This window comes from Meles meles, chromosome 5 (genome assembly GCF_922984935.1).
Source record: "Meles meles chromosome 5, mMelMel3.1 paternal haplotype, whole genome shotgun sequence".
Classification (NCBI taxonomy): domain Eukaryota; kingdom Metazoa; phylum Chordata; class Mammalia; order Carnivora; family Mustelidae; genus Meles; species Meles meles.
In genome coordinates this window covers 59,396,437-59,417,796 of record NC_060070.1, presented here as the reverse complement: position 1 = coordinate 59,417,796, position 21,360 = coordinate 59,396,437, and the positions used below count along the sequence as shown (strand labels likewise).

Sequence of the window (21,360 nt, the reverse complement as noted above, 5' to 3'; positions counted from 1 at the left end):
GTCAACATATGCTGGCTTGTGGGAAGTCAGTAGGAGCCAGATAGCTCAGCCTCATTTATTCACTGTAGTTAAAACTATATTATATCCAAAATCCTTCATCATCACTAAACACACTTAAGAGCAAGTCACAACTCTTTTATTACTAGGAATCAACCAATAACATTGCCAAAACTGGTATTACTTTTTGGCCCAATTTTTTAAATATTGGAGAAATGAGCTAGTTATGAAAATAAAAAAATATGAACCGATTGCTAGATATATTTAATGATAAGTCCCAGTTGTCTCGTGATTTTGTGACATGCTTTGTTGTTCCAGAAATACATAAAGCTACTGAAACTGTTGTCATTTATATCTGTTTGAATTTTATTATAGCTAGTATAATAAATTCCATTTTAATGAAAGAAGTGTAATTTTTTCAACTTTCTAGACGACATCTGGGGAAGATGTACGAGACTTCACAAAGGTGCTGAAGAATAAGTTCAGATCAAAGAAATACTTTGCCAAACATCCTCGGCTTGGCTACCTGCCTGTCCAGACAGTTCTTGAAGGTGACAACTTAGAGACGTAAGTTTAATTTTAATATTAAAACTTTTATGTACTCTTTTCTCTGATGTCTCTTATTATGTTAGTGATATAAGAGAAATTATCTGATACCAAAAAGAATTTGTGTTTTGCTAAAATGTTTCATTTTTTAAAATCTTTACTCTACTTTTTTATTTAAATTCAATTAGCCAAGGTCTAGGACATCATTAGTTTTTGATATAATGTTCAATGATTCATCAGGTCAGTATAACACCAGGTGCTCATTAGATCACTTGCAAAGTATTTCATTTTAAAAGAGGTAAATTAATATCCACTACTAGTTCATAGCCCACAGTTTCTCATGCTTCGTCTCCCCCACTGATTCACCCCGCTTCACTTTTCCTTTCCTTCTCCTGATGTCCTCCATGTTATTCCTTGTGCTCCACAAGTAAGTGAAACCATATGATAATTGACTTTTTCTGCACTGGGTGTGGTGCATAAACAATGAATCTTGGTACACTGTAAAAATTTTAAAAAATTAAAAAACAGAGGTATATTGACCTTGGAATCAGTCTTCACATGAATTTTTGCTGTTTGCTTTTGACAATGCCACCGCTAAAATTTTAGATTTAATTTTGCATGTGTTCCTCCACTTTAAAAATATGTATTATTGTGTGTTCAACCTTTGCCTTGGTCATTTCTTTTCCTCTTAAAAATACTTGAAGTGAATTGTGTTATGTACTGTTTCATGATTTTATTCATTTTCCATTTTTCCTCCTATGGGGATATTTTGCTATTTCACATAGTATGTTTTATACATTTTTTGTTAAATTTATTAATAATATTGGATCTCTTGCTTCATATATACCTGCCCTAAAATCTCATCAAAATCTCGTATTTCTAATTTCTTCTCTCTTGAGCATGAAGGCAGCAAAATGAGATAGCTATATAGGTACATAAATAGATAACATTTCTTAAAAGTAGGTACTTTGAGTTTATAAGCATAAATGAAACAAAGTCTCAAAGTAGCAAAATTACTATGGTATTATAAAGAAAAGAAAAATAACAATTTATAACCAGAAGTGAAAAGAAAGAATTTTTAAAGAAAGACAGAAGAAATGCAAGAAGTAATTTAAGTTATGAAACAATGATATATCAGGATCAAAATAGATCTGATTTTAAATCTTTGAATCACTTTTAAAAAATCTCAGCATAAATACACCTGCTGAGGTAATTTTCTTGTGCTTGAATCTTGGGAAAAGTTAATGTTTATTGCTAATCATTAGCAAAGTACCTAGTCATAAAAATAGTGATATTCTAGTTACAGTAAGCTGCCCTCTCAAATGACTCTAGAAAAAAAAGCTCAGAGGTATGAAGTGTGAAGTTTTCTACATTCTCCTGTAAAGAAAATTTTAGTGACAAGTGCAAAAAGTGTGTTTAGTGCAATTTTTGTGAAATCAGTCTTTCTTTAACCTTCAAAACTCTTAGTTCATTTTATGGTGTGTATGAGAGATACACAGAGAGCAGTCATAGTCTAGTATTATGACAGTCCACGACTCACGACAAAGATGTCAAAGTGGAGGGATACGCTACTTAGCCTGGGTGGGTTTTTTTTCCATATAAACCTTTTTAGATCATTGGCTCTGCTGAGTTTGTGTACAAATCTAGGTTGTTGTTTTTTGTTGATTTGTGGAGCTTCTAAGAAGTGGCAGAAAGACCATAACCAAAGCACATAGATATTTGATCCTTCTACACATAATGTTATGGGTGCACGACTGTATATTTTGATAGATCCCAAAATACCGCACATTTAAAGCATCCAGAAAAATTCTAACTTTTTGATAACTTTGCTTGATGTCAGACTGCATACAATTAAAATACTATGCCTCCCCGTTATTTTTTCCACATTATATTTTAGAACAAGTTTTATTGGAGCAATTTCAGTTTAAAGAGAGCAATTCATATACTTAAAATCCATAGGGAAAAGTAGATTTTTGGTTCTTTGTTTTGTGGGTATATTTTTGTCCTTTTCTTCAAAAGGTCATATGATTTTACATTCTTATTTGTTTTACCATCTAATATATAGTTTAACTGTGCTGAACACCCCATGATTAATGCACAGTTTTACTTCCCTTGATATCAGATATAATTAACCTTTGGAGTAGCTGCCCAAAGCATAGAATTATCACATAGTGCTTTTATTTACAGGACAATTTGATAGGCTTGAACTAGTGATGCACCTTTCAGTCTTAGGATAAACCATTGGCATTTGTGTCCCATTTCAAATATCTACATCCTTCATATGAGTCATGCATCTAGATCTTTTATACTCCTTTTAAGTATTTTTGATAATTTGCCTTTTCATGTCAAAATAACCATTGACATCAATCATTCTATTCTGAGTGACTTAGTTAAAGTCACTCAGACAAAAAAGAGCAGAAAAGCATACAAATAAAAATTCCGTGCTGTGATTTTGGCTGTAATTCTAAAAATGCTTCATTTCATCTATCATCAATTTACCAGCATTTTCAGGGAAAGGAAAATAAGAGAAAGAAAGGAAGGAGTATAAGATTAAATCGAATGTCACAAGATGCTTTTTGAAAAAGATTTATGAGATACTGGATAGAGTGGGCATGTTTTCTTCTTTTTTTAATTCTAGAACACATTCTTGAAGTTGGTATAGTTCATTTTTCTGCTGAGCCCTTTCTAGTACAGGGCCACTTAATCTTCTGGTGTAACAATTTATGTGAAGGGGTAGTAAAGTTTGATTTTGCTTATTCTCCTATTTGTGGGAGAACATTGGAGAAAAACTAGTCAAGTGATAAATGTGTTGAAGTTATTTATGAAGCTGATTAGAATTTTCTTTTGCGTCTTTCTCTTTCATCCCTGCAAAATGTAATATCTTACCCCATCCAGTAATTATACATGCATACGTAGAGGGGATTTAGGAGAAAAAGGAGTTATTTTTAAAAGGAGGTAAGCAAACCCATGCTTAGATTTTATTCAATTAATTTGGTAACTATATGTGCAAGAGTTTTCAAAAAATAAGCCGAAATAAAGGAGTATAACTTGATTGAAGAGTTGCCATTGAAAATAAACCAAAGAAACAAGCCAAGATAGTGGCAAAAGTCATTTGAGAATTGTGAGAGATTGGTAAAAGGTAGGTTGGTTTCCCTAGAAGTTAAAGAAGTAGAATAGACACTTCTGCCTGGTATTGGTTAAAGTGAAATAGATGAGTTTCATGGTCCTTTCCAGTTTTACTGGAGCAAAAACCAACTCATGGACTGGGAGGAAGTGAGGAAGTGAGTCTCAGCTGAACTGAGACATGAGGAGTCATAGGGCTAGACATGCAGGATTGGTGTGGGAGTTTCTAGGCAACAGAAGTGTTTTCAAAAGCCCCAGAGACAAGATCATTTGGGGAACTGGAGTAGAAAGCTGGGAATAGTGGCATGAAATGAGAGTGGACAGAGAGGTAGGACCCACATAATGAAGGGCCTTGTAAGTAGTGCCAAGGTGTTCGGATTTTATCCTGAAAACAGTAGGGAACCATTGAAGGTTTCTATGTGAGAGCACACTGGGACCACACCTAGTCTATGGCAAACAGATTGAAGAAGACAAAACACTGGAAGCCTAAGGCAGTGAAAGAATCATTAAATTTTCAAGGAAAGTCTGGATTATATTTCATATAATATTAAGTTTATTTAGTAGAGTCTAATTCATTGCATATTAGTGTGTAATTAACCTAAACACTCCATTCAGCCCTTGCTCTGGAAAGCAGGGATAGGCTACATTATTAAGTGTGTCTTATTTTGAACCCCCTTTAACTATAGACTCTAACTATGCAGTGGGGATATTGCCTTGTTTTTATCTCCTAGAATTAAATGAGAAATTTTATCACTTAACCTTTTTTTTTTTTTTTTTTTCTGTAAGTCAAAATACTTTGAGGTCAATGAGGCCTAAAGTTTGATTTTTTTTTAGTCTTTATTTCTTTTCTTAGAATTCTCTGTTCCCAATATGTAAAACACTTTTGAGAACTTCTTCTGTTCAGCTTTCTATCTCTGCCACTCTTATCTTAGTTCAATGAATCACTTTTGTGCTAACTGAATTAACTTCACAAGAACCAGTCATGCAGTTTCACAAAGCTTTTCCAAGTTCAATTAAGATCAAAAATACATATTTTTCGGGGCGCCTGGGTGGCTCAGTGGGTTCAGCCGCTGCCTTCGGCTCAGGTCATGATCTCAGGGTCCTGGGATCGAGTCCCGCATCGGGGGTCTCTGCTCAGCAGGGAACCTGCTTCCCTCTCTCTCTCTCTCTGCCTGCCTCTCTATCTACTTGTGATCTCTCTCTGTCAAATAAATAAATAAAATATTAAAAAAAAAAAATACATATTTTTCTTGTGTTTAAAGTTTGCGGCAGATGTGGTAGCACACTTAAATTTTAGAAATGCATTCTCTGAATAACTATTATTTTTTGGAAAGTTTATAGCACATCATTCACTTGACATTTAACAACCATATCTCAGAGATAAGGAAAAGTAATGATGAAAAAATGATTGAATGATACTGTGTTGTTTCATTGTTGTTATATCTAGTTTATATGTGCATGATTAAGTCTTTTTACAAATAGACTGGCTCAATGCCTATTTTTGAAAGTAGGTCCTTATAGTCACAGTTTTTCAGCCCAATAAGATGCCCTCCATCTCCTTTTAATCTTTGCGATTCAGACATTAACTTGCACTGCCCAGTAGGAGCTAATGAGATCATTAACTTTTTCTTAAGTTTCTATGTATAATAGAAATAGCAGAATCAAGTCGATCTAGAATAATTTAAACTTTCCTTCTTCTTTGTTTCAATCAACTTGAGCTTGTGCAGGGGACTTTAATTATTTAATTAAATAAAGAACTAATTTTCTTTAGACTTTTAAATCCCCACATTCATCACACCTCCCCTTATTCTCCTCAAAACAACAACAACAACAACAAAACAAAAACAAAAAAACCTAGGGTTTTTCATTCTGTTCAGTTGTTTTTGAAACATATTTCATGGAGATGTGGGGATTTTTAGGCAGTTTTTGAGGTTGGAGTGTCCCCAGGTCTGGGAGTGTGTAATTAACCCAAAGGTCCAGGTCCAGATAGAGCCAGAACACATTTCCTTATCATTTTCACAGATTGAACTTCCAGAAACAATTTTGTTTGAAGAAAGTATATCATCATCTAGTTGCTTTCACCTTTATGGATAAAAATTGGGGTGAAATTTGGGGTGTAGGTGAGAGGATCTAGGTGTAACATCTTCTTTCAGTGCCTCTGGGAGGTTGAAATACTTTGTGCCCAGTTGGATTTGAATGTTTACATTTAAAACTGAACAAAGAATCAGAAAAATCTCATTGTATTGCAACTCTGCCATCAATATATAATGTAGTCTTTGGAACTTCTGGCCAAGTTTCTTCTCCATGAAAAACATAATCTGGTTGCATCATCTCTCAGTATATCATGGAGCATTATCTTTTCAATTATTCCATGTTTTTGAGCGATTGTAGAGCATTTTGTTTCTTTTTTTTCTTTTCCAATGAGGCTATTTAAACATGCGCTTGCTGTCCTGTAACAAATATGCTGTAATATCTGTGAAAAGCCCCCGAGGCACTTGAAGGCACAGCATTTTGTCCAAGATAAACGGGGACTTGTGCTACTTTTGATTTCCCCAAGGTCCACCTCAGGGCAACCAAACGTGAGAATGGAAGACAGTTGAGAATGTCTTCTCCTCCAGCTTCCCACTGCTTTTGTCTGCAATGTCTCTCAAGTGCTAGTTCTGTGACTTCTGTTTCCCTCTCCCCCTCTGCAGTCCTGTCACACTGATCAGCATGTGGCCGGAGCACTATGAGTGAGTATTCACAGCTCTGTCCCCCGGAGCCACTACCAGTACTCTGATCGGTGTCATTAGCATGGGGCTGATTACAAAACTCTTGCGCTGAAAGAATGGTCTGCCTCCTGGGTAACAATCCTCATGCTTTGTTTGCATGGCAAATTCACTGTTTAACTAAGCTAACAGTCCTAATAGTAACGTCTATCAATATTTAGGCGTAATACCGTTTCTTTGCTTTTTTTTTTTATAGCCCCTCACAGTCTCCGCAGCTGTTTCATGATGACACCCATTCCAGAATCGAACAGTATGCCACACGGTAAGAGGCCTTGATAGGAGCCCTCCCCTGTGCTGCCCCCCAGAATGTATCTATTTCTGTATGAATCCTCTGTCATTGGTGTGCCTTGATTTAAGAGATGTTTTGCAGAGTCGTGGCTCATTATATTTGGAATCTGGGTTCTCATCTTTCCATGTTGTGATTTGTGCTTTACCAAACACCTGCTATACAGTCAGGGAAGAGTGAATCTCTGTGGCGTGTGATTATGGAGCTCATGAGAATCCAAATGGTAGACAAGCAGGATTTTGATACTGTAACCTATTTCAGTGAATGAGTATAGGAACTGAAAGTATTCTTAGGAGGTTGAGCACATATGAATTACAATATGTAATTAAATGTATGCTAATGCATTATAATAGAGGTTTATTTTAGAGTCCCTGAATAATATAGAGTATAGGCTGGTCTTGCTGGCATGCACAAACTTTCAGAAAAGAAGTGTATAGGAGGGGCGCCTGGGTGGCTCAGTGGGTTAAAGCCTCTGCCTTCGGCTCGGGTCATGGTCTCAGGGTCCTGGGATCAAGGCCTGCATCGGGCTCTCTGCTCCGCAGGGAGCCTGCTTCCTCCTCTCTCTCTGCCTGCTTGTGATTTCTCTCTGTCAAATGAATAAAATATTAAAAAAAAAAAAGAAGTGTATAGGAAGTGTCTCTGGGGCTAGCAACTAGCTCTTCCTAAAATGGTTAGTTCAAGCATCGTATAAATAGTAGTACTTGAACTGCGTCTTGGCCAGATAGAATTCTGAAAGGTAGGCTTAGACTAATGGAAAAGCATACTAAAAAGCGCAGAACTGGGAATGAACATGGCTTGTTTAAAGGAGTGAGGAATGAAGGAATAGAAGCTGAGGTCTGATTTGAAGCCCCACTTACTAAGGAGTTGGGTTGTATCTTAGGTAAAGGAGGGTCTTGGTGAGTCCTCAGACATGAGAGGAGCATAATCAGATTTGTGAGAATGGAGGCCCATTGTAGGGCCTGGGAGATAAGTTAGGAGCCTAGGTGAATTAAGGGTCTATATAGCATGGTAAAAGATGAAGGCCTACAAGCCTAAAGGCAGTGGTGATTGAGAGGTAGCTCAACATTCGATGTTGTTTTAAATTCCCAGTCTTATTGGGAGATCTGGACCTTTTCTTATTTTGTCAGGATTATGACAGTTTGAGAATGACAGAGAAAGTACCTAGTTGACCATGCCATCTGGGGCCATTGATGGAACCTCTTTATTTTCATTTTTCAGGCTGGCCCAGATGGAAAGGACTAATGGATCTTTCCTCACTGATAGCAGCTCTACCACAGGAAGTGTGTAAGTAGATCATGAAATTAGCACGGCAAGGGAAGGCCAGGTCTTGTCATGGCTGTCGGAAATAATCTTCATTGATTATGGCTCTGAATTTGATCCCAATCAAAATTGATAAGTGTGGTTACAGAAATGTCTAGATAGATTTTACGCTTTCAAGCCAGGATAATATAAATTGGATATGTTTATTTAATTTCATATAAGTTCATGAAAAAGTCCTTTATTTGTCAACTAATTTCCCTCAGAAAGATCAGACTGTTCTATTTATAAATATGTGTATAGATATTCATTCCATTTGTCAGATATTTCTTATTGATTCGACAAAGATATTTCCGCAGAATACATGCCCTTCTATAAAATCCTCTTCTGTCTGTTGGCTCACTTTTTCTCCATAATCCCTGCCATTTAACAACTCTGACTCACACATGCTTGGACCTATAACTCCCCACTCTTTGCTGAAAAGTGTTATTTCCTCTGCCAATATTTTATTATATTAGCAATTAGGAAAAGTCTCATGGACTTTACAAAAATAATTAAAAACTTTCTAGGCAAACATTTTATCTCTGATTGTCCTACTATTGTGTGTCATCTTGCTTTGGAACTTCTTTCTCCCACCCCTCCCCTTTAGAATTTTTGATTTTGCATGATGTCTAAAAGGTTTCAGTAATGTCAAGTTTACTTGACTTAGGTAGGTTCACTGTTGTTTGCATCTGGTGGGAAGCTGTAAGGTGGCCAGAAAAGTTACAGAACATAGTACTCAGGTGTTTTATACTTAAAAAAAAAAAATCATGGAGAGAGCCAAGTTGTAGTACCTTACCCACTCTAATATAAAATAAGTCCCTATCAATGTTTTTTTTTTTAAGATTATTTATTTATTTATTTGACAGAGAGAGAGAGAGAGAGATCGATCACAAGTAGGCAGAGAGACAGGCGAGGGGGTGAGGGGGAAGCAGGCTCCCTGTTGAGCAGAGAGCCTGATGTGGGGCTCGATCCCAGGACCCTGAGATCATGGCCTAATCTGAAGGCAGAGGCTTAACCCACTGAGCCACCCAGGCGCCTCTCTGTTGATGTTTTAAAAACTGTTTTCCTATCATTAAGTTTATAAATAAAAATGTCAGGAGGTTTTTCAATTTTAAATTTCAAACATTATCCTCTTAATACTTTACAAGAATACAGTAGTGATTTATACATTATTATTCATGTACTATGAATATGAAACAATTCCCAAACCAAGATAATAGCATACTTATGTTTGTTTCTGTTTAGCTACTAGTATATATTTTAGTATAAAGTAGTTAGATACCTTGAGTAGTCCCTAAATGATTTCCACAAGGTTGATAATAGTCAAAGAATTAGATGGAATACAAAATAATCATTAAAACCAAAATAATTAAAATCATATTTAAATTCTTTAAAATGTGTTGGTCATGTCCTGTGAACAGAGTGAAGGTAATGCTCAAATTTAGCACATCCTGTCTTCAAGTTAGAATAAACACTATTTTAAAACTTAATCCTGATGTCTGAGAAAAAGAAAAAATAATCAGATGACTAACAGCTGAATACATTTTAATATACTATCACATAGCTACATTAACTCATTCATCTTGTCCAATAAATATTTCTTATGTATCTACCATCCATAGTGTTAGAACCAGCTGTTACATTTTCAAGAAGTTTGTTTAAGCTGTTTGTTAAACAGAACCATTATAGAAATTAATTCATATACACTTATAATTAACTAAATTAGATTCAAAAGAAAACAAAAGTCATACTCAAACCCCATCATGCTCTCGTTACTCTACTTCGTTTTACTATTATCTGTGTTCTTGGACTAATGTATTTGTCAGATGGTGTACAACTGTGTATATTTTCCAAACTCTACATTTCAGTAAAGTCATTAGCTTGAAATTGGCCTTGATGAAAGTATTTAAACCCTAGAAATGGCAAAAGCTACAAGTCAGCACCATTTCATTCCTTTGTTTTTTGGAAAGCTCCTTAAATGTTTATCAGTTTGCCACTGGCACACACCCAGTGGGGTCAAAGTCCACAGATGTAACCACCGGCCCCATGAATTTTACTGGCTCAAGGAAAGAACCATTGATAAGTGTTTGTAGAGGAAGAACATTGGGTGGGCTTTTTTTTTTTTTTAAGATATATTTATCTGAGGAGGAGCGAGTGTGTGTGTGTGTGTGTATGTGTGTGTGTGTGTGTAAACGGGGGAAAGGCAGAGGGAGAGAGAGAATCTCAAGCAGACTCCCCACTAAACACAGAGCCCAATGCTCATGACCCTAAGATCCTGACCTGAGCTGAAACCGAGAGTCCCATGCTCAAATGACTGAACCACCCAGGCGCCCCTGGAGGGCATTTTTGAGAGACAGATCAAGACCCCCAAAGAACTTCACATCCTAATTCCTGAGGCTATTCATGGGTCTCTTTATATGGCAAAAGGGACTTTGCACATGGGATTAAGTTAAAGATCTTGAGTTGGGGAGCTTATCCTAGGTTCTTTAAGTGTACCCCATGTCATCCCATGAATCCTTATAAGAGTGGGGGAGAGTCAGTTAGAGAAAGATACAGCCAGAGAAGCAGAGGTCAGCTACAGAGAGATGTGCAGACGCCACGTTGCCGGCTTTACAAATAGAAGGATGCAGGCGACCTCTGATACTGGAAAAGGCAAGGAAAGAAATTCTCCCTTAAATGTAATATTCAATTAAATTAATAGCATAAGATTGTATCTGTCAGCCAGTAAAGAGAAATCGTTTTCCAGTCACTGGTGCGTTCATATTTTCTCAGGGACTATGTTAATAAACCTTATTTTGATAAAGCCAGTCCTGGAAGCCCTTTGCTCTGTCACAGTTTGAATTACTGAGTATTCTGGGGTTCTTTTCCCATGACCATGGCTGTTATTCTCCCATTCCAGTGAGATTGCAAACGAGGACTCTAGTCCTTGAAGCCCTGCACTGGACTGGGAATCCACTGGTTTGACTTGGAGTGGTCACCGTTGCTCACTTCAGTGTATAACATGACTAAAGCATTTCCATTTCAGCCGGTACTGCTGACTTGACACTGTGAATAGGTATTCCACATACTGCAATAAATACCTCTCCTCCCAGTGGATAGAGTCTTACCAGGAGGGTGCTTCTTTCCTCCTTCGGGCTGATGGCACTCCACAGGGTTTGTGATGGAATGGTTAGGAACCAAGGCCCACTGCTCATTCCTCCAGCTGTCCTTCTTTGTTTCCGCATCTAATAAATTAGCATCTTGGATCACAAGACACAGGAAGAAATCTTCACTGCTTTCAACAGGATGCTGTGCACTTCCTTCTTCGCTTTCAGCTTTCTTGCTTCCTATAGGGCCTTACTGTAGAAGCAGTAAGTACGTAACGTACACCAACCCTGGCCTTTCCCTGGAAATTTCCTAAAGCTCCAGCACTGACAGGGTCATGACATAATCCTGAGACAAGAGAGGACAGTTTCCAGTCACTATGATCACCCGTTTCAGAGCAAGGGTTGGTGGCTTCTCAAGGAAGCCTTGGCTCTTCTGCTTCACTCGTAGGTCCATCTTGAGGCACTAGCATCAGAATATTAGCAATTTGTATTGTTGTTGGGAAAAATTGAAAGCTAACTCAGAGTGCCTTAAGCCAAAAAAAAAAAAAAAAGTAATATCAAATTTCTACATTACATTTTGGAATTTTTCTCACTCCTGAATTCTCAACCTTTCCTTCAGGTCCTTTGAACAGAGGCTTTGTTATTCCAAGAGGTCATAAAAATGTCATTAGGTCTCTTGAATTACAAAAGGGTTAATACAAAAACAGCCACCAACTCTCCCTCTGTGAATAGTCTATTGCTCTAAGCTCTTCATCCGTCCTTGCTTCTTTAATCCTCTGAGACCCCTTGAGATGCTACTCTTGTTTCTGTGACCACCATCTTACAGATGAGTACATTGAGACACTGAGAGGGTAAGGAGCTCGCTCAGGGTTTCACTCGTCAGTAAGTCGTGGGATTCAGACCCAGGCAGCCACAGGCGCTCCTGACCACCGCTGACCACCTTACGGTTACACCTCCCCTATGTGGGAAGGCAAGGCTTACCAGATGGGAGCCCTGCAGTGGGGATGGGGATGGGGATGGTCAGAGCATCTGCAGTCCTCCTTGAGGTCATCACTTTCCTTGTCCCAATCCTGCCCATTCTCCATCCACGCCTCAGCTTCACAGTTCAGACCTAATTAGAAGATATTTTAGCTCCGTACCTCCAAGACTGATCTCCTAAATGTGGTTTGGGATGATCTCAACTGTAGGTGATAAAAGAAATCCTAATACTTTCGGGTGTGAATTTTTAGATTTGAACTTGTGATTTTTAAATTATCCAAGGTCTTTGTAGTCATTTGCATCTTCAGAAGCAGTCATCCTGCCCTGCAGTTTGGGCCTTTCTCTGTCCCTCAGATTGGTCTATGGAACCAAGTCCCTGGCTCCCGACAGCATTCATCCTGGGAAGCTGATGAATTCGTTGTTGTATTCCCATGTGTCACAGACAGCTGCCTCCCCAACCCAGACATGAATCAGTCCCAAGGCTCTTCCCCCACATAGACCCAATTCCCAGTGCTCCCTTTCCTCCTGAAAGTCTGCCTTTGGACAAATTAAAAAGCCATTAATTTTGAGGTTAATAGTTTTCTTTGAAGGAGGAATTGCACACCCATGACTCAAACCAAAACAGGACCCAAGATAGTCCTGGGGAATCTCAGGAACCCAAGGGCAGATCTTTAGACCATTGCCATTAGGGTGTCTCCCTCCATCTGCTACCTGCCCTTGAGTGACACTGTCTCATGTGCGAAGATCAAACTGGGGTCTGATTTGCAGTGGCATTGCTGTTTGCACCTCTGAAACCTAGAACAGAATAATCCTTGAGAGGAGGGAAATTATTGTTATTTTTGTTTATGTCTTGCCTACTTTCAAAAGGTCATTGAATGACTCACAGTCCTTTTGTCATCTGATACATACTAATTTCGTAATCTAGATGGTGTTTACCATGTGCGACTTAAATATATAATTATATTCCATTTACTGGTATTTCAGTGGTGCAGACTTATATTTTTGCAACCTTTTCTGTTTTAGCACTATTGACATGTAAGGGCCCTCATCTGGTACCTCATGTACTATCTGTCTTTCAAGGGTATGCTCTTGGTTTTTACTATGTATAATTAAGAACTTGAATGTATTTACTTTTATATTTAACTCTTGGGACTAATAATCTGTGAGTAATACTCAAGGCTGGAATTATATGTTATACATGAATTATTATTTTTTTTTTTTTAAAGAAATTACCTTAAGGGGCGCCTGGGTGGCTCAGTGGGTTAAGCCGCTGCCTTCGGCTCAGGTCATGATCTCAGGGTCCTGGGATCGAGTCCCGCATTGGGCTCTCTGCTCAGCAGGGAGCCTACTTCCCTCTCTCTCTCTCTCTGCCTGACTCTCTGCCTACTTGTGATCTCTCTCTCTGGCAAATAAATAAATAAAATCTTTAAAAAAAAAAAAAGAAATTGCCTTAAATCCCTTTTGGATACCTCAATGAAAGGATATAATGATAGTGGTGATGATGGTGATTACAGTAACAATTTAAACCCTATCAACTCCCTAGAAGAAATGAAGCTATGTCAATGTTTATAACAAAATTTATCTCAGATCTAATTTTGACTTGTTTGTGTATAAATTTGTTTCACAGACACTAGTCCCCAAATCTTGAAAATAGAACACTAGTAGGTGCTAATATTGAGCACTGAGTATAGCCCCTGATTCAGACGCTTGCTGGCACCAATGTTCTAAGAGACTCAGGGATCTGATGGTACCTGTGACAGGGCAGGACCTGCGGGCTAGGATCTATGATCAAGTCATAGGGACACCTCCCCCTCCCCACCCGCCCCAGATAGCTACAGGCTGCAAGTTTTCTTTTGACTCTTCCTGCCCTTATTTTATACTTCTTAAACTTTTACTTTTAGTCCTTAATTTCCTTTTAGGTGAATTGTTCATAGGATTCATATGGTTGCTTTTTTAACCAAAGTGAAAATCAGTTTACTTCTTACTTATTGCAATACCTGAGGTTAACATCTACTTTTGTTCTGTTTTGCATTATCCTTGCTTGTTCTATCGTCCTTTCTTCTGCTTCATGGTCAACAGCTTCACTGGACATTTGCGTGGTCCGGCTGGTCACAGGAATGGCTGGGTTAGCGCTCTAGACCTTGCTCCTTAGCCTTTTGTCATCGGATATTATAGAGAGCGGGAGGCTAAACCTTTTGCTTCTCTTGCAAGAGTTACTGTTTTGTTTTGACTTCTGGTTGATTGCTTGAGATGCTTTATCCTTAAAATAGAGAAATTTCATGGGGTTTTTCTTTTGTTATTAATTAATTTTTTTGGATACTCAGCCTTTTTAGTTTCTATACATTTTTTTCAGCCTGAAGAACAGTTACAAAATACTGCATTATATCCTTACTTTGCTATTCCTTTATTTTATGCCTTGTATTTTTCCTCTCCATATTTTAGATCTCTACTTTTTATCCTCTCTTGCTATTACTTCTATCTCTGCTTGAACTGGATAAAGTGCCTGCAAACACTGGCCATGATAAGGATCACTGACCTAGCGTCTTGCCATCCTTAGCAGCTAATTGGTGTCCCCGCGTGCTGATGTGTTAGCCTGATCGTCACTCTCTGTCCTTCATAATGGTTAGGGTTAGTGGGGCACCTGGCTCAGTCATTAAGCATCACTCTTGATCTCAGCTCAGGGTCGTGAGTTCAAACTCCATGCTGGGCTCCACACTGGGCATGGAATGAACGAATGAATGAGTGAGTGAGTGAATGAATGAATGAATGAATGAATTAGGTTTAGGGTATTAGCCCTATATTTCCCATCAGGAAAATGCCCACCCCTCACACATACCCTTTCTGTCTGACTTAGCGACACAGGCAGCCCAGGGGCTTTTAAACGCTGCTGCTCTGCCCTGGTCCTCTACCTATTCCCTCCTCATATCCTCATCCTTCCACAGTTAGGAATAAGCATGTGATTCTTCTAGAGGCTCCTTTATTTATTTTTCGGTGACACTGCATTTTCTCCAGAAAGGTAATCAAAGGGTGATTTCTAGCTTTTTTCAGTCTTTATCTGATCCATGTTCCTTATTTCCGGTTTCTCACTGGGTGGTGATGGTTCTACCCCTTCCCCCATTGAATTTGATAGAGGGATGGTGAGGATCAATATCAATGTTATATTGTGCTCCTAACCAACGTGCATGACCTTTATTTTTGTTAAATGTATGTCCACACATATTCCATGTATAAATTTAGAGAGAGGGAGAGGTTACCAGTAAAGGAACAAAAGAAACCAATCACTAGTTCATCTGAACCTTTGCTTTGGCTGTTCTGCTGGAATAACAGTCATTTTTCTCCTTTGCTTCATCATATCACTCTGCCATCAAGGCTCACGACACCCCTTTTCTATGAGTTCACTAACTCTCAGATGCAAGTTCAAGTCCCCTTTTCATTGTAGTAAACTGTGATCACACAGTGTTGCATTTTCAGGTTGGACTCAGAGGAATCAAAGATCCTACCTTGAGAACTGGGTGTTTCCTGGCAGCTGCCAGACACCAGTCTGAGGTCCCAGAGGGTCTCCGCCACTGCCCAGACTCTCTGTGACTGCAGTCGAGTGTGCTCTGACCCCAGTGCCACCAACGAGGGCTCTAAGGGACAATTGCGGGCACATCACTGTCAGACAGGCTGGTGCAGTCATGACAGAGCTCCATTTTAAACTCTCGGTGCTACTTACGTGTTGTTTTCCCGAAACCCTATCCTATACATCCGTAGATTCCGGGATGTGCTTACCAGACACAAAGAAAACAGCCCAGGTCCAAACTGCAGAAGTACTCATTCCATAGCTAGAAACTCCAGCTGGCAGGAGCCAGGGGTTCTGTCCTTTGTGTGATTCTACGGAGATCTGATTGGATCTCCCCATAAAGGAAGAGCAGGGCTCCCAGGCTCGCCCTTCTCAAGAATGTACCAGTTTTGTCTATCTTGTTATGCTTCTGTCTCTGGCAACTGTTAGATTCGACCACGTGATTCATGTGTCTAATTCATTAGACGAGCAGTTAGAAAAGTAGGAGAGTCTAGGTTTAAGGACCTGTAGTTTCTTGTTTTAATGCAGAATGATTGATCCTAGTGAAGATATGCTGATAATATCAAGTAAAATATCTGTGGATATTTTATAAATATCTACAGTTAAAATTTTTGGTATGTTATTTAAACGAAAGTGTAGGAGGATTATATTCTTCCATTCTGTGGGTTACAAAGCATTGCAAGATGGCTTTCAGCCAAACACTAAAGCCAGTGAAATCAATTTAGGCCTTAGTCCATGTGGGCTGCCATAATGCAACACTATAGGCTGGGCAGCTTAGAAATGACATTTATTTATCACAGTTTGGGAGGCTGGGAAGTTCAAGATCAAGTTCCTAGCAGATTTGGAATCTGATTAGAGCCCTCTTCCTGGTTCATAGATGGCTCACTTCTCACTGTGTCCTCATGTGGCAGAGATGGGAAGCCAGCTCTCTGGACTCTGTTCTAAGGTCACCCATCCTGTCCATGAAGCTCCATCCCCATGACCTGATCACCTTCCAAAGGCCCCGCCTCCTAGTGCCATCACACTGGGAGTTAGGCTAACATTTATGAGTTTGGGGGTTCTACAGTCTAGAGCAGTTTTTTTTTTTTAATTAAGTGTTTTAATCTACTCATTTAGTATTCAGTTGCTGATTTTGCCTAAAGTATCTTTTCTATTAACTACATAAGTGGTGGACCTTCTTTGGTACCTTTGCTGAGTAGAATCTCTTCTGAGGTTTTGTGATATATACGGGTTAGTCTAAGGCAAAGCATAAAGTTGTTGGTATGTGTAGTACACACACCTTTTAGATAAATATCTTTCTAGCACTTCATGTTTTTATTTCTACCTTTTTAAAAGATTTTATTTGTTTGACAGGGAGAGAGAGTGTACAAGCAGGGGGAGCAGCAGGCAGAGGGAGAAGCAGACTCCCCGCTGAGCAGGGAGCCCAATGTGGGACTCGATTCCAGGACCCTGGGATCATGACCTGAGCGGAAGGCGGATTTTAACCAACTGAGCCACCCAGGCATCCCCTTCCTAGAGTTTTAAAGGGTTGTCAGAGGGACATGGAGCCCAGCTGCCATCCCTATCATCGTTGTTTCTACTTCCCTTACAACCAGAGACATCCGCCTCCAGAGTGTGCCACAGCCTGTGTCCATTTGTCTCCCTAGGGAGGACGAGCATGCCCTCATCCAACAGTACTGTCAGACGCTCGGAGGGGAGTCCCCGGTCAGCCAGCCCCAGAGTCCAGCTCAGATCCTGAAGTCAGTAGAACGGGAAGAACGTGGAGAACTGGAACGGATCATTGCCGACTTGGAGGAAGAACAAAGGTGCGTCCAACCTGGGAGAGGAAGCTGTGCCCCCCCAGGCAAACTTCTAAAAGGAAAGTCTTGAACGATACTACCCATTCTCCTTTCAGAAGCGTGTTCTAAGAAACCCCGGTGGAGTCCCAAGTTTTAGGATAGGCTAACAAGCTAGGGCACTGGCTAAAGATCACACACAGGAGGGTTCCCAGAGGGGTGACGTCTGTTAGAACGCCTGCTTAAAGCTAGAGTGTTGTTCCTGCTTACTCGTCTCCCTGTTAATAGATGTTTTTACCTAAGAAGAAAGAAGGAGCTGGAGTTAAATCTGGAGCTTGTGGGCAGTTTCAAAGAGAAGACGATGCACGCAGTGGTGATTCCAGTTTTTCCTTTTCTGCACTAGAAACTTGCAGGTGGAGTATGAGCAGCTGAAGGAGCAGCACCTGAGAAGGGGGCTCCCCGTCGGGTCGCCTCCAGACTCTGTCGTGTCTCCTCACCACACATCTGAGGACTCAGAACTCATCGCAGAAGCAAAACTCCTCCGGCAGCACAAAGGTCGGCTGGAGGCTAGGATGCAGATTTTAGAAGATCACAATAAGCAGCTTGAATCTCAACTCCACCGCCTTCGCCAGCTGCTGGAGCAGGTAGAGTGCGTGGGACTCAGGGTGGTACCCACCCCCCGTCCCCCTCCCAGTCTGTCAGTCTCAGGTGGGGGTGGGGTGGTCCCAGCATCAGCAGAGAGGCTCACTTGCCACCTCTCACCTCCATGCTTAATTCCACTCTTCAAATGGAAGCATCCCATCCGCCACTACTCCAGAAGTGTGTTTGCCCCACTTAAGATGGAATTTCCTATTCTTCTACCACACGGAAATCTGTCTCAGCTCTGAATCCTTTAAGGGAAGAAACCCTGTAACATACATCTGTGTAAATTACATGTGGGAATGCTGTAAGGGGAAGGAAGCCGTTGGAGCTCTTTATGCTAAAGCCTTTTTTCCAGGGAACTATTTTCATGAAATTCAGTAGCAGATGCTTATTAATGTGCAGCTATCATTTCCTAACATCAGGCCATGGTTTATGGCAGTTGTTTGCACACATTCTTGACAATAAGAAATACAACTTACATTACGATGAATGCATACCTATATGATGAATACAGCATAATAATTGCTGTTATAAAAAAATTCCCTTATTTTCTATTTTTTAAACTTCCTTCCTCCCTCCTTCCCTTCCTTCCTTCTTTCCTTCCTCTCTTCTTTCCTGTGTTTCTCTGTACCTCCTCCCATTTTTCATCTCTTTTTCTTTTCTTTCTTTGTGCTGGTTGACACCTACCAAATTAATTTTATAGCTCATCAGTGGATATTAGCCCACAGTTTTGAAAAATACGCTTCTTTGGCTATATAAGAAGCATCAGACACAATTTTTGCCTTCTTGGTATTTGCAGTCTTATTAGGGACCAAAGAAAGATTGTACAGTATTACAACAAGATAGTATCGCACATAAAGACACAATACTATAGAAGATTAAGTACTTGATTACATCTAGCAGTTAAAGAATAGGAGTCATGTCACAGAGTTAGTCAGGAAGATGCCTGGGTAGCAGGTGCATATTGGGTAGAATCCCCACAGGTGGGGCTAGACTTTCTCTTTCTTGAAGAATCCTTGACATCAACATTCATATCAACTTTCTCTGGCCTATGTAGTGTGGGGTCCCAGACAGTGACTAGGCAGTGCCTTTCTCCAGAAAGGATTTCTCCCACCAAAGGCAGAAGCAACGTTTCCTCCAGTGATCTTCTCAAATGTCAGAAAACCATCTTGTCACAGTTGCTGTCAGCGTCTTTTAACTTGTCAGAATCATCCCAACCAGTGTGATTTCTGCATTACCTACACAGCAGGCCAGAGATCTCACCTTTAAACCATGTACTTTTCTGTTTGTCTTTTGCTGTTTCAGGATTTGCGTCCGACTGTTTTAGGGAAGGCTCACTTTGGGTCTCCAAATAGTGCATCATTAGAAAACAGTAGTTTCCCTAGAGTGCCCCAAAGCCAGGCTTTCCCTAAGCCTTCTGGAATGTTTGAGTCTTTTCTGGTGCCACATTGTAAGCACTGTGAATTTGAAGTTTCTCTGTGGTGCCTGTGTGAGGGATGAATTTTCTCTTAAAATCTCTGATTTAAAATATGAAGTGTTATTATTAACCTAGTGCAGTGATAGAATCTTTGCAGAGGGAAGCTATGCTAGAAACCTTTATTTGCCATAGCCCGTTGGAGAGCTAACGGCTCTTCTGTTTCCATTACTCCCCTCCCCTCCCCCGACTCTCTCCATCCCATTAGACAGAGCTGCCTAATGGCTCATGTGCCTTCAGAATTGCACAGTAATGCTTTTATAGATAGCTGATATCTAAATGGCTCTGTATATCCCAGACTGTGGACCTCTTATCTCTTCTTAATGATTTAGTGTGAATGCCAGAAGTAGATGGAAAATTCACCTGACAATAAAAACTGGCAAAACCACCAGACTTCAACTAATACAAATTTAATGGAAAAATCGGCATCAAAAACATTGTAATTTCTGCGTTCCCTGTAAAATGGATGACACTTTCTAATTTGAGCACATACTTGTCAATGTATCCAGGACCATTTCAAAGCTTTGTGCAGAGTGGGTTTACAACGTGTTTACTATGTGTCAGATTCTGTTCTAATAATCTCAGTGGAAATCCTAACTGATCGCCCTCCTCACAAATTCCTTTGACACCAGCATTCTTTTTTACCATCCCCAGTTTATAAATAAAGAATCCAAGACCTAGAAGGTTATAAAATTTGCTCAGAATTAGGTAGGTTCTGAGTGGCAGAGTTTCAAGCATGGGAATCCAAAGTTGTGTCCTTATGTCTCCAGTGTGGCCTTTAAATATTGATTTAAATAAAGAAATGAGCTGATTTTGAAATTGGATGAATTTACTGTACGAGAAACGGTGCTCCTTTTTTAAAGATGAATGAAGCCTTTTCTAAATTCACTTGGTTGAGCATCATGGAGAGAAAAATTGAGGGATGAAACTGACATTGATAAATAAATCTCACATTATAACCAGCTGAGCTCTTCTAGGAGCCCCAATCAAAGGGGGCAGACCACTCAGCACTCAGGGGAAATAGTGGTTAGCCCACCAAACTGATGAAAACAGGTATTCTAAATGTCTGCGGCTGAAGAACTTGACGTGATTTAATCATCCATGGAAGTCAGAAATGGAAATGTTTTCCTTAGTGATTGTTTGAGTCCTTCCTCTGCTTTAACCTCTGGATGTGATTGCAGCCTGAATCTGATCCCCGAATCAACGGCGTCTCCCCTTGGGCTTCGCCTCAGCAGGCTGCCCTGAGCTACTCGCTGGATCCTGACCCTGGCCCTCAGTTCCACCAAGCAGGTTGGTGTCTCCGAGACCTGGCTAACTCCCCTGCTCTGCTCTGAGCGTCGCCGCTTGCTTGTCTTTCATTTTATTTATTTATTTTTTTATTTTTCTAAAAGATTTTATTTATTTATTTGACAGAGAGAGAGAAAGAGTGAGCACAAGCAGAGGGAGTGGCAGGCAGTGGCAGAGGGAATAGCAGGCTCCCCACTGAGCAGAGAGCCCCATGCAGGGCTCCATCCTGGGACCCTGAGATCATGACCTGAGCTGAAGGCAGATGCTTAACCCACTCAGCCACCCAGATGCCCCTGTCTTTCATTTTAAATAGTGTTCTTACTCACCAGTGTCTTAGAGCATAAAGGAGTTTCATATTGCCTTTTTGCTCAGCTGCCTATAAAGATGTTTTAACAACACGAAAAAAGTAAACATCTTAGAATAATCATCTATAATGTATTTGCTTCTATAATGTGTAGTAGTGGATTGAATTTTGAAAGAAAGTGCTCTTTACTTTTGGTATGAGCAACAATTTACTTTTTGCTTTGCCTTCAGAAT

The 21,360-nt window shown here is 39.8% G+C and overlaps 1 protein-coding gene across 6 annotated transcripts in view; it reads left to right on the top strand.

Annotated features, from left to right (window-relative positions):
- The window catches only part of UTRN (utrophin), a 505,495-nt gene that overhangs the window by 473,425 nt on the left and 10,710 nt on the right, over positions 1 to 21,360 (top strand). For 5 of the 6 annotated variants that reach the window (XM_046006019.1, XM_046006018.1, XM_046006017.1 and 2 more), the window contains 7 exons: positions 428 to 564; positions 6,360 to 6,398; positions 6,631 to 6,696; positions 7,939 to 8,004; positions 17,292 to 17,450; positions 17,824 to 18,064; positions 20,718 to 20,826. In XM_046006019.1, coding sequence (XP_045861975.1) covers positions 428 to 564; positions 6,360 to 6,398; positions 6,631 to 6,696; positions 7,939 to 8,004; positions 17,292 to 17,450; positions 17,824 to 18,064; positions 20,718 to 20,826 — 817 coding nt within the window. The remainder of the gene's footprint in view (positions 1 to 427; positions 565 to 6,359; positions 6,399 to 6,630; positions 6,697 to 7,938; positions 8,005 to 17,291; positions 17,451 to 17,823; positions 18,065 to 20,717; positions 20,827 to 21,360) is intronic. The other variant, XM_046006020.1, reaches the window with a different exon arrangement.